The 12,161-nt window shown below is 35.6% G+C and overlaps 2 protein-coding genes across 5 annotated transcripts in view; both read right to left on the bottom strand.

Annotated features, from left to right (window-relative positions):
- LOC141456892 (thrombospondin type-1 domain-containing protein 7A-like) overlaps positions 1-12,161 on the bottom strand; it is a 258,640-nt gene that overhangs the window by 138,227 nt on the left and 108,252 nt on the right. The gene's annotated exons all lie outside the window — the stretch shown is intronic.
- LOC141457110 (uncharacterized) lies at positions 2,690-3,265 on the bottom strand. The gene has a single exon (XM_074133640.1). The coding sequence runs from the start codon at positions 3,263-3,265 to the stop codon at positions 2,690-2,692; it is 576 nt and encodes a 191-aa protein (XP_073989741.1).

Below are 12,161 nucleotides of genomic sequence, written 5' to 3'. Positions count from 1 at the left end.
GTACACTATATTCCTGCCATCCTTATAGCTTAACCGAAATTAAAATCACGTAATCTTTCTGTAATCATTTTCTTCCATTCACTCTAATCGGCTATAACTTTTAAATACATTCATATTTCATTGCTAGCTCTGCTATAGATTTAAGCACATATATGTTGGTGCAGAATATTATGTCTTCATAGCGAAATGGTGCATCTAAATACCTGTATAAGTCGTCAAACATTCGTTTCCTTTCTACCACATAACGTGGACATATCATCATTATATGTTTGAAATCCTCCTCCTCATTGCAATCTACGCAAAGAGGAGAGAGGACCTTTTTGTTGATCCTGTGAAGATACGATCCACACACCGCGTGGTTCGCTCTCAGCCTGCTTATTGTCGTAACAACCCATTTATTAGTGACAGTTCCCTTAAACCATGGTTGTCTAGGTAACTGATCTGCCATAGTTTTATAGAATCTTCCTTTATTACCATTACTTTTTCAGATAAGTTTGTTACAGAACAATCCAAAACGTTGGGCAGATTCCATAAAGCTAATAATTTTGTAATTCCTGCTCCAGACTGAATTATAACAAATGTTGTTTTGTTTTGTTTTGAAAGGTGCACAACATCGAAGGTCCTTTGCACCAGAACTATACCGGAAAATAGACACTTTACTATTTTGCTTGATTTAATTTAACATCTAATCTTGTCGAAACTAACCTATTGGTTGCCCTAACTCTTTCCTTTTAACCTACCTAATTAATGTTGGGGTGAAGTACTCGATATTCCTCGCACCCCATAGAGATCTAGCCTAAATTTTAAAATCACCTATTTACATAAAATTATTTACACACTCATACACTCATCCTAATAAGTGCATTCGTCCTAATGAATACATTCATCCTAATAAATACAATCATCCTGATAAATATACATACATTGTTATATTGAATTAAAAACCTTAATATCTTTAAGGAATTGCAGAGTATTTTGTACGCTGTTTTCGTTGTCGTTCAACACTTCTTCCAGTTGTGAGGGAATGTTAAAACTTTTGCCTAGCTCTGGAATACTTGGAACATTCAAGCAGGATGTGGCGTACAGATAAAGAAATGTTACACCCAGAGCAAATAGGTGGTTCTTCTCTTCTGAAGATGTGACCCATGGGTTAATAACGTGTGGCCAATCCTCAACCTGGCTAACACAACCTTCTTACAAATGAAGGTTCTAAGTATTTTCAAAAATATGTATGCAATAAGAATCTACTGAAACTAAAGAAGTTAAAAATTACAAGAATGTTTAAATGTCATGAAATCATCTGCTTGGAAGAATGTGTTTTGGTAACCCAAATGAATTTTTTTAGTAGCCTTGTAAGAAGACACTCAAATTATCAGTTTGAACGTCTTATTGAATCACTCAGACAGTCATGTACCAGTGGGGTATGTCTAAAGTAAAGAATGTATTTTGTTTTTCATTTGTTTTGTATAGTATTCGAATAAAGACGAATTATAATAATAATAAAGCGCATTGAGAAAGGCTGCAGACTCCAATTACGACATCCTTAGATTAGAGAAAATGTAAATAAATCGCCAAAGAAATAAAAATTCTCACTCGAAGATCCTGCGTTCAAAGCCAGCTGTCGGCCTTTTTTCCTGTGTGCTTCTTATAGTTCAACGATGGACAGGGTTGTTTACATTGAGACAACATCGTATTCACTAAAAAAAGAAAAGCTTCGAACGCCATTGACCTGAAAGGAGGCGCTTCTTAACGCCCTAGTGGAAATGAATGCTATTATAGATAATCAATAGTATGTGTCTGATGATCAGCCGAGTAAATTAATGCCAAATTGTTTTGGTTGGGGCCCTCAAATGAACTTCATATTTCGAGAATTTGAAATCTGACCGCTATCACAAAAATAGAACAATTCATTTTAAAAATAAAACAAAATATAAAAAGTCCATCCATTTTTCCTTTTCCTTCTAACTTCCCTTCCTTTCTTAAACATCCTTTAGTGTAATAAAAAAGAGAAAAAAATATGTATAATTTATGAAGAAAGTAAAGAACCGTTTACGCCATCCTTCATATTAAGTAATAATATTCTTGTGTCCTTCCATTTGGAAAAAGGTTCAACTTCTTCACGCTCTAACAATTTCTAACACTTCCCAAGGTATATAAGGATTCACTTTATTTCGATTTTAATAATGCTTCTATCCTTTTTATACATGTTTAACAAGAGAATAAATTTAAATTTTATATTTAGGTATAATAATTTTTTGTTACAAAATATTGCACAAATATTATTGAGATTTTAGGCGTAAGAATAGATGTTTCAGTGAGACCACTCTGTTTCTTTAATGAGGTTGAATTTGTAAGAAATTATGCTGAGAGGCTTATTTGGCAGTGATGAAATTATGCAATGACGGAGCTGATTCAATCAGAGGTACTGCTGCCATCATGTTGCGAAGAAAGTAACTAAGGAAAATTCAATCAGCACTTTAGGAGACTTGAGATTGATTTTATTGATTATTTGTTATTATGTATTATTATTATTATTATTATTTCATTTCTGACTCCTTATTAGGGAAATCACTCAGGGGGTGGACTTTGCCACAACCCCTTATCTAAATTACATAATCTATCTCTCGGAGTTAAAAACTAAATCCAAATAATAACGGGCTGCACGCGGCGATTGGCTGTATTGATCTGCTTAATGGGCAGCACTCAGGAACTTTCGGAGGATACGGACCGCATCTAGGAGGACTGCCTTCTGCGTCTCTACATCCAGATCAGTGGATAGGCCCAACTCATTGACAGCAGTCACCGTTGTTCTGGGCACGAGGCCACTCGTGGAAAGTATTATAGGCGCAATCGTCGTTTTGTCCAGGTTGTACATTTCTCTTAGTTGGAAACTAAGATCCTGGTACTTCCGGATCTTTTCGCCCCTGCTTTTCTGCATGTTATCATCATTGGGTATGGCGATATCGACGATATGTGCCACTCTACCCTTCCTATCCATAACTAGTATGTCCGGCTTGTTGTTAGCAACACTCCTATCCGTTACTATCTGAGTGTCCCAATATACTTTTGTGTGCGCATTCTGCAGCAGCGTCGGCGGGTTATATTTATAATATGGCACTTCTGTTTTCAACTGCCCAAACTTTGAGCAAAGTGCTTTATGGATAATTTTAGCCACATTATTGTGCCTGAAAAGGTACTCCTTCGGCGCAAGTACTGAACATCCTGAAACTATGCGCTGTATGCTTTCCGAATTGGAGTTGCACATTCTGCATTTATCGCGCACTAGACTTTCCCCTAGAACCCCACTTCGGTACGCCTTCGTAGCTATCACTTAGTCCTGCATCGCCATTACGAACCCTTCCGTCTCAGGGAATAGATGGCCTTTTGTGAGCCATTGGCACGAGGCTAAGCTATCAGTTCCTTCTGCAGTAAGAAGGGCATAATACCTGCCATGTAACTGCTTTTGGCCCCATTCATTCTTCATATCCCTTTCTAACCGCACAACGTTATTTCCTAGCACACGCAAATTCAAGGCTGTGAAGCCTTTATCTAGAGCCTTCATCTTTGCAAAGAGGGGGACTTCTTGTTGTTGGAAATACTCTTTAAGAGAGTTCTCTGCATTATTATTATTATTATTATTATTACCAACTAAGGCTTTGTAATTCATAAACCTCTTTCAGTATTACTCGTAAAAATGCTGTTGTAAACCGTATGTATTCCCCATCGATATTTGGAAGACTGAAGCCACTTAACACTTTTTAAACTCCTAACTTTACTTCTCCCTTCCTTCAAAAGCTTGCACATCTTCGGAGAGTCATAAAACAGCTTTTTCTCTAAAAGTCTCCGAAGTAAAAAAAAAGGCTTTATTATTTCTTGCCTACCAACTTCAAACTCCGCAACTACCTCTTACTATAATAATTTTCAAACATAGTTATGATTCCTTAACAAAAAAAAAAACTCAAATTACCTTCCTCTTGCAGACCAATAAGCGTTTCCATATTCTGTGAAAGAATTCACCTTAATCGCCTTCTCCAAATGATAGAATCTCACCTAAAATCACTAGTTTGGCTTTAGAATCAACCTCAGCACCATCCAACAATAATATCATTCTATGGACACCATACCCTTACAGCCTAGAACAGTAGAGAGTATTATTTAGTGGCCATCCTTCATAACTCACTGGCATCTGTTTGATTCTCGCAAACTGAGATAAATTTTTCAAGTTCAAGGCAATCCCCTCACTTAAATACAGGGTAGGGCAAAAGGTATGAACCGGTTTTAAAGGGATGTAAAACAAAAACAATTCAACTTACAGAAATTATGTTTATATTGCTTAATTCAGTACAGAATCTAGTTTTTTACATTAAGTTTGAAAGATGATAGCACGTAGGTGGCGGCCGTCAGCCGCGATGCACTCTTGAAGGCGAATTCTGAAGTTTTCAACCGCTTTTCTGCACATATCGATGGGTATTGCCGTAACTTACTCTCTGATTCTGTACTTAAGTTCTTCCTGGGTATGTGGACGATGTTTATAAACTTTTTCCTTTATGTACCCCCAAAGAAAAAAAAAACACAAATGCTCAAATCTGGTGAGCGCGCAGGCCACTCCACGTCACCCCTCAAAGAGATGAGGCGCTGGGGGAATCTCGCCATTGAAATCCTAGCAGTGTGGGATGTAGCCCCGTCCTGTTGGAACCAGATGCCTCCCAGATTAGTTGCTTCACTCAATTCTTCCAGCTCAGGTTCAAAATACTCTTCCAACATTGTCACATAGCGCTCAGCAGTGACAGTGACGGTTCGCCCATCTTTGGGGGTACGAACATAAAGGAAAAACTTTTTAAACATCGTCCACATACCCAGGAAGAACTTAAGGACAGAATCAGAGAGGAAGTTACGGCAATACCCATCGAAATGTGCAGAAGAGCGGTTGTAAACTTCAGAATTCGCCTTCAAGAGCGCATCGCGGCTGACGGCCGCCACCTACGTGATATGATCTTTCAAACTTAATGTAAAAAACTAGATTCTGGACTGAATTAAACAATATAAATATAATTTCTGTAAGTTGAATTGTTTTTTGTTTTACATCCCTTTAAAACCGGTTCATACCTTTTGCCCCATCCTGTACTTCTGAATTCGAAATTCTTCCAGTACAGACCATTCAACAACTGTCTAACAACAGTTTACACAGCAGACATTCCCAAATCTTGTAATGCCAGTTTCTCAGATGAAACAACTTTCTTTTCCACTAATCCAAATCCTGAAACCATCATTCAATGTATACAAAACTATCTCATTTAACTTGGCAGAAAGTGCAAAAATATTGCAAACGTTGAAAAATAAGAAAATAATTATGGAAAGTGCACAAAAGATAATTTTAATCTTCGTGGAATTGCCTACTAGTACTTTCGTGTATATTTCTTCAGGAGAATCATGGGGAATTATCATTTAAGACTAAAAACGGTAAGGGCTGAACCTGATTAGGTTCTCCCCTCATTAAGTGAAAAACAACTGATTTATTCCAATCGTTATAACCCATAACCTCCTAAGTACCTTACCATGCATCTAGTCTTATCCTACTCAAGTTCTTAAAACTCTTTTTATAAAAAAATCCTTCAGTCTTTATTTCAATCCTCCAGTCTTGCAGTAGAACAGATTTGCTGCAATCATGTTATCGCCACCATTAAATAAGTGAATTGCTAATATTTAGAAAGGTTTAGCAAATATTGAAATATTTGAATAATATTTGCCAATATTATGTGATTAACTTGACTGCAGAGGAAGCCCAGCGCTTTACACCAGATTCTTTTTTTCTGTTGTTTACAATTAATTTAAAATGGTAAAAATTAATGATCACGGAAATAAGATTTTCCATGTAAACTGCTTTTTCTTTTTTCAGATTTTTCCTTTTCTGGAGCTCACTTCTTGTAGCACTTTTTTTCCGCGGCAATTACATTATAAAAGCCAACATTACCTATTCGCCAGCAAATGGGAAAAAGTAAAACGGTCATTAGACGCTGACAATGGACCTCAATTACGCCGCTGCCATTTTATGTATCTGGGAAGTACTTTTAGTGTGGAGCTGGAGGGTGGTACCCTCAGGCAACTTTTCCCAATTCTTGCCACTCTTCACTTACACACACACACACAAACAAATATCTTTCTTTTTAAAACACTCCCTTCTGCGTTTTCCGTAAAAAGTAAGGTCTTTAAGAATAGTATGGCATTTTCGGGCAGTAACTTCATTTTTAGTCGTTAAGTTATTAAAAATTTGATATGCAATTATAACTTTTTGAAACATTAATGTACAGTTTTTCAATTTTTTAACAAACCAAAATTAAAAAATTTGTAGTATTTTCATAAAAAAAAATGAAACATTCATTTAAGAATATGAATATGCTTCGTGATCGTAAATTATTAAACTAAGGATTCAAGATTGGCGAGGAATCGGTCAAATAAAAACAACAACTCGTCTTTTTTTAATTTTATAATTTAATACAATAATTTATTGTATTTTACTTTTTGATTTTTATATTACCGTTTTTTTACTGATTTTCTGTGTTACTGATTCTCTAAATTGTTTGTATTTTTGTATTTGTAATATCCAGGTTCTGAAGAAGGCAATATATTTGTCGAAACGTTGGCAAAAAGGCGAGTTGTTTTTATTTGGACCGTGTAAAATTCTCCTGGACGGGGGACTGACAAATCAAATAGCATCAGACAAAAGACAAGGAAAGGGCAAGGTGGGGGACACCACCAACACTCAGAATACCTTATGACAAATGGAACAAATATCTATATTTACAACAATTAAAAGTTCTTACACTTTTGTGACACAGACTGCCTGGCGTAATGTAATTACAACCATTTAAAATTCTTACGGTTTTACAACACAGCCTTCCTGGCGAAGGGATTTTCTAAAATTACAAATTAAAATTGAGGAAAAGGCAATGTTACAAAAAACAGGGGTATCATCCAAAAGACAAATCAGAATGATTTCACCAGTCCGGACAGACTCACTTATTTTACAAAAACAGAAGAACGCTATAACCATTCCACTTGGAAACTTAAAACACAATGGCGCACAGACGCTAAGCTATAATGTACACACACACTCTTACACGCAAGTCTCCCCCTTCCTTTTTTTTCTTTTCCAAGGACAACTTGCGTGCACCTCATCACGTACGCCTGGCCTCCCTCTCCCTCCAGACAACCAATTCCGCCAACTGACGATTGACGCACCAAAATAATTTGGTCAGGGAAGCCGCACATTATTCGAGGATCGAACAGACCGATTCCTCTCCAAACTTGAATCTTTAGTTTACATTCATCTAAGTTAACTTATTTTTTTTTAAATATATAAATCTGTTTAATTTTGCAGGGTGACTTGGGGGCTTAGACTTAATGTTTAATAAACTTAATAGTTTATAAATGTACGCCTTTGACTTTACTGGGTTCAATAACCGGTCGCTAACTAACATCAACATCATTTCAGCCAGCTGGTAAGCGTTGGCCTTCTTGTTCAAAAAAGTTTGCGACATTTTTTTTTTGCTTCCCTGTCTTGTTCAGCCTGCCACAGATGCTTTGGCTAGAAGCGTTATTATTCATTCCATCTGACGAACATAACTCGGTCGTCTTTTCCGAAGATGTGGACGTTTCTAAATTTTGTAAAGCTTCACTTGAATATTAATTTTTTAAAGCTTAACGTCGGCTAATTTTATGTACTTGACTTGAAGTATAAGTATTTCGCAATTGTGGATATTACTATATAACAATTTCTTTTTTTGTGCTAAAAAATACAACAATTTTGCTTTGAAAAATCGAAACCTTATGACAGAGCCACAAAAAAAATAATAATAATAAAAAATTAGTGTTTTTAGTGTTAAGTGTTTTTTTATAAATAAAAAGTAATATGTTTAGTAGATCTAACTCATTATCTGTATTTTAAATAATGTCCTCATTAAACTTTGTCCTTCTTTACAGAATGACGTCTTGTCTGTTAAGAAAGATGGTGCTAGCAGTGGGTAGCGGCTGCTAGAAACGTTGTTTAAACCTTAAGGTTCACCAAGAAAGGTGAACAACAAGCAGAATATCCATCACCGCCTTGTATAATTAGTCGTCTGTTAAAAATAATTTAATTATATATTTAATTAACTCATTCCTTAGTTGGCTAGCGGTAACTAACCTCTCTGGAGAGAACTCTAGCTTTGAAATAAGAGCTTTTTTGTGCCCATTAAGCATTCGTAATTTATGTAATTGAAGAGAATTGTTGTTCTTGACACTAAAATTTGACACCAAAAAATTATTCTATTGTTAAATTTTTCTGCGAAAATATTTGAATAATGATTATACTTACTTCGTTAATTGATAACAACTAAATTTAAGGGATCGAAGGGGCGCAACACATAATTCTCTTTGTTGTTAGTGCCACTATCTATAGGTCTTAAATCTTCTGCACAAATTTTCAATAATTAAGATGTTATTGTTAACCAAGTAGATGTTTATAAAGCGGACATAATTACAAAAAAGTCCTTTATGTTTGTGGTTGGAAGGGAGAAGCCATTTTAATGCTGTATCTGTTATTAAATGTTAGTGTAATAATATATTAGTAATTGAAAGTAAAAAGTGAAAACAATCAGGCATCTTTTTGCATTAAGAGGCTAGGCCACATCTATGAGGTGTGGCTATTAAATAACGAGACTATTGCTGTAAAACATTTTATTTTAAATTTATACATATTTAGTTATGATCACCTTCAATATACACCCCTCCTCTATCACTACAACGCTCCATGCGGATTTACCATTGTTCGAAACAGTGCTTGAAGTCTTTTTCTGTGAGCTCCTGCATGATGCGTGCTGCTTTTTCTTTCACAGCCTCAACGGACAGAAATCGTTTTCCTTTTAATGCAGATTTGACTTTGGGGAACAGATAAAAGTCACATGGGGCCAGGTCAGGCGAATAAGGCGGATGGCCTAAAACTGGGATGTTGTACTTGGCTAGCAAACGTCTTGACAGACAATGCATTGTGGAGAACCCATGACTTGTTCTTTCACATATCGAGCCGGAGTTTCACGGAGTTAAGCAAGCACCTCACGGTAGTAATGTTGATTAATTATAATCGATATTTTCATCCGTTTTGGGCGTGGAAGGGCGACCCAGGCGGTCATCATCTCCGACGTCTTCTCGGCCATCTTGGAAACGCTTGAACAACTCAAAAACCTGCGCACGTGATAAACATTCATTGCCATAAACTTCTTTTAATAAAAGATAAGTTTCAGTAGCGGTTTTACTCAGTTTCATGTGAAATTTCACGACAATTCGTTGCTCTACTACAAGTGTAACATAGTATCATGTTTTCGGCAAAATGAAACTAACACCTCTTTCACAAACGACGGTTCCGGTCAGACAGATTTCTCTACAAACACGTGAGACGCTGCACTCGAAAGAGAAGGCTTTACGCTGCACAGCTGTCGGCCGTTAGGATTTGGCGTATGCATAGTTCTTCTGTAGCAGCATCAGTCTCGTTATTTAATAGCCACTCCTCATATTATATCAAACATATATTTACTAGGCTAATTCAAATAATCGCACAGTGGTTTTATGAGGTAATTTTGGTTTGATAGGTAGATGATTCAGATGATGCTGTGAGAAATTTCTATCTAGAAAGCATTGCATGGAATTCTAGCCTATTATAGAGATAGTTTCCATTCTTCTACCGAAGAAGGCGTGTTGTGCTTATAACTTGGTTACCTCGATGCCATTTCCCACTAGGATATCTTCTTGACATGAAATACGATTCTGCTCCATCCGTGTACGTCATGTTTCAGTCTTATAACACTACCACAATACATTTATATAGAATAGTTTTCTTCTGGTTCAAAGCAAAGTGGAAAGATGAAGTTTCTCTGCCAGAAGTTTAAAAAAAATTATCAGACAGGCCATTGGAAAAATGAAATGTAAACAACTTACGCTCATTACTTTTCTTAGGGTTGTCGACCAAGTTTTTTTCTCTTTTCCGACATATTTACGTCAAAAAGAAGTTCGCTTGGGAAAACGAATGCACAGAATCCAACCAGAAATTTCATGAGATGCTAATGAAGAACACAGCAACTTCCAGCAACTAAGAAAGCAGCATTTTCAATGCCACAATATGAAACAATAATGAAGGCGTCGACATTATGTTGTTAGTGGAATCTAAATACGACAATTTAAAAAGATCGCAACATCTTTTACCAGGAAGATAAAAATTGGGGAAAAAATGGTGATTTAAAATATCTCTTGATTGAAATCTGATTTATTCAAATTTCCGGGAAACGTAGAGGCAAAAAAAATTTAAAAAATGTAGAGCTTAAAAAAGTATTTCGGTCCTCTAATCTTTCTATTATAAATAAAATGAATGATTCATATAAATAAACATTCAAAATTTATCGTTGTCATACTGATATATGTGGCAATTAAGAATAAAGTAGAAGCCTAAGTTCCTAATTTCGGTAAATAACGAGCACACAATACAGAGAAGGTTATTATCTATAATTTACTGCTATCCAGCAATATTTTGGGAAGGAAAAGTAGCTGGCAAGGAAGTAAAAGAAATTCTCTCCTTCATAAAACATTTATATGGTCCAGGTTGGCAACCCCAACTTGTTTTGCTCATCGGCGGCGATCAGTCTACTAAGTTATTAATGATTCCCTAGGTAGTTCAGCCTACAATAATCTTTACTCATCCTTCATCCGGGCCGGAAAAGCTAATACCTTTATTTTTAGTTGTTCTGGTTCTGCAACCAGAAGTGGAAGTTGTGTTAAGCGATTCTAAAGTCATTTTCAAATTATTTCTATTAGCTACTTATTTTATTTATATAGGCTGGGCGAATCTTCAATTTAATATAAATTCTTATTAATTCCATCGAATATCGTGGTTTATTTAAATTAAAGGTAATTTTATATGTCATTGCAGTATGGTTACAGTGATTTTTTTTGTTTTAATTTGTTATTTACAATCTGTATAGCATACTATACAATAAGTAAATAGGGAGATAGAAGTCAAAAGACGTGAAAGGCAGGAGGAAAGAAACTGCCCAGCGGTAGCACTTTCTACAGGATATGATTTTTAGGCCTTCAGACTGCGAGGAAATCGCGGGGCCACTGGCGATTCAGACGGCGAGGAGGATTGTCAGGAATGTCAGAGGAGGCGAGAGGCTGTACTAGAGGATTGGAGCAAGTAGAGAGAGTAGTATGGAATTTTTGATATTTAGTCTTGGCTAATTGGTGTACGAAGGGGATGTTGAGGTCGTTAGTCACCGTAGAAAGGAGCGTCAACTATCTGTCGGCCGTAGTTTTGATTGAAATGTCCGTATGTTTGTAGGTTTGGCTGAACCCCACAGCTCTAGTCCGTAAGCCCACATTGGTTTGAGGATAGTACTGTATATTAAGCGTTTAAGTTCAATGGGTAATTTGGAGCGTCGTCCAAGAAGTCTGTAAAGCAATTACAGTGATTTTATTTAAAATTAAAGTGATCTAACATTTTGTAAAATCTATTTAGAAAAATTCGTGTATTTCAAGCTGTACTTTATATTAATTTTAATTGCGTACGTAAATTGATTTTTACAATTTAGTTCGTATTCTTAGTGTCTGACAGTTGGTCTATTTATAAAAACTCAAAAATAAAAAATAGCAGAAATTAATCAGCTTCTGGACCACATCGATCAACGGGAAATTCCACTTTACCAATGAATAGATTGGTCTACATTTTGCAAAAAAAATGTTCATAAAAAAAAGAATCTACCGCTTTTTATATTTTAAATATTTATAACATACTTGAAGATCTAAAACTTTTATTTGGAACACAATAAAAAATTTAGCATATTAATTGATTTTAGAGCAAATTTCATAACATTTGTACGCTGTTACGAGGCATAAATAAGTAGCTAAAAATTGTGTTTGACTTAAAAAGTATTTTTTCCACTTCACATTCGAACCACTTAGTATTTCTCTAAACTTAGTATATTTGAAACTTGTAGAGTTTAAATTTTAATCTTTGCTCTAAGAAAAATATTTAATGACTGTTATAAAGGTGGAAGTGATGGCTTTCTGAAGCGTAATTTTCATTTTATTATTATTATTCCATTTTAGTGGCCTTTGTAATTCTAAACATTTTTATAAAT

This window comes from Rhodnius prolixus, unplaced genomic scaffold (assembly GCF_049639745.1).
Source record: "Rhodnius prolixus isolate KJV_2025 unplaced genomic scaffold, Rpr scaffold_10, whole genome shotgun sequence".
NCBI lineage: Eukaryota > Metazoa > Arthropoda > Insecta > Hemiptera > Reduviidae > Rhodnius > Rhodnius prolixus.
This window is presented reverse-complemented; position numbering and strand designations above follow the sequence as displayed.

Excerpts from the sequence above, each read along its gene's own strand:
- LOC141457110 (XM_074133640.1), bottom strand. The coding sequence starts at position 3,265 with ATGTGCAACTCCAATTCGGAAAGCATACAGCGCATAGTTTCAGGATGT.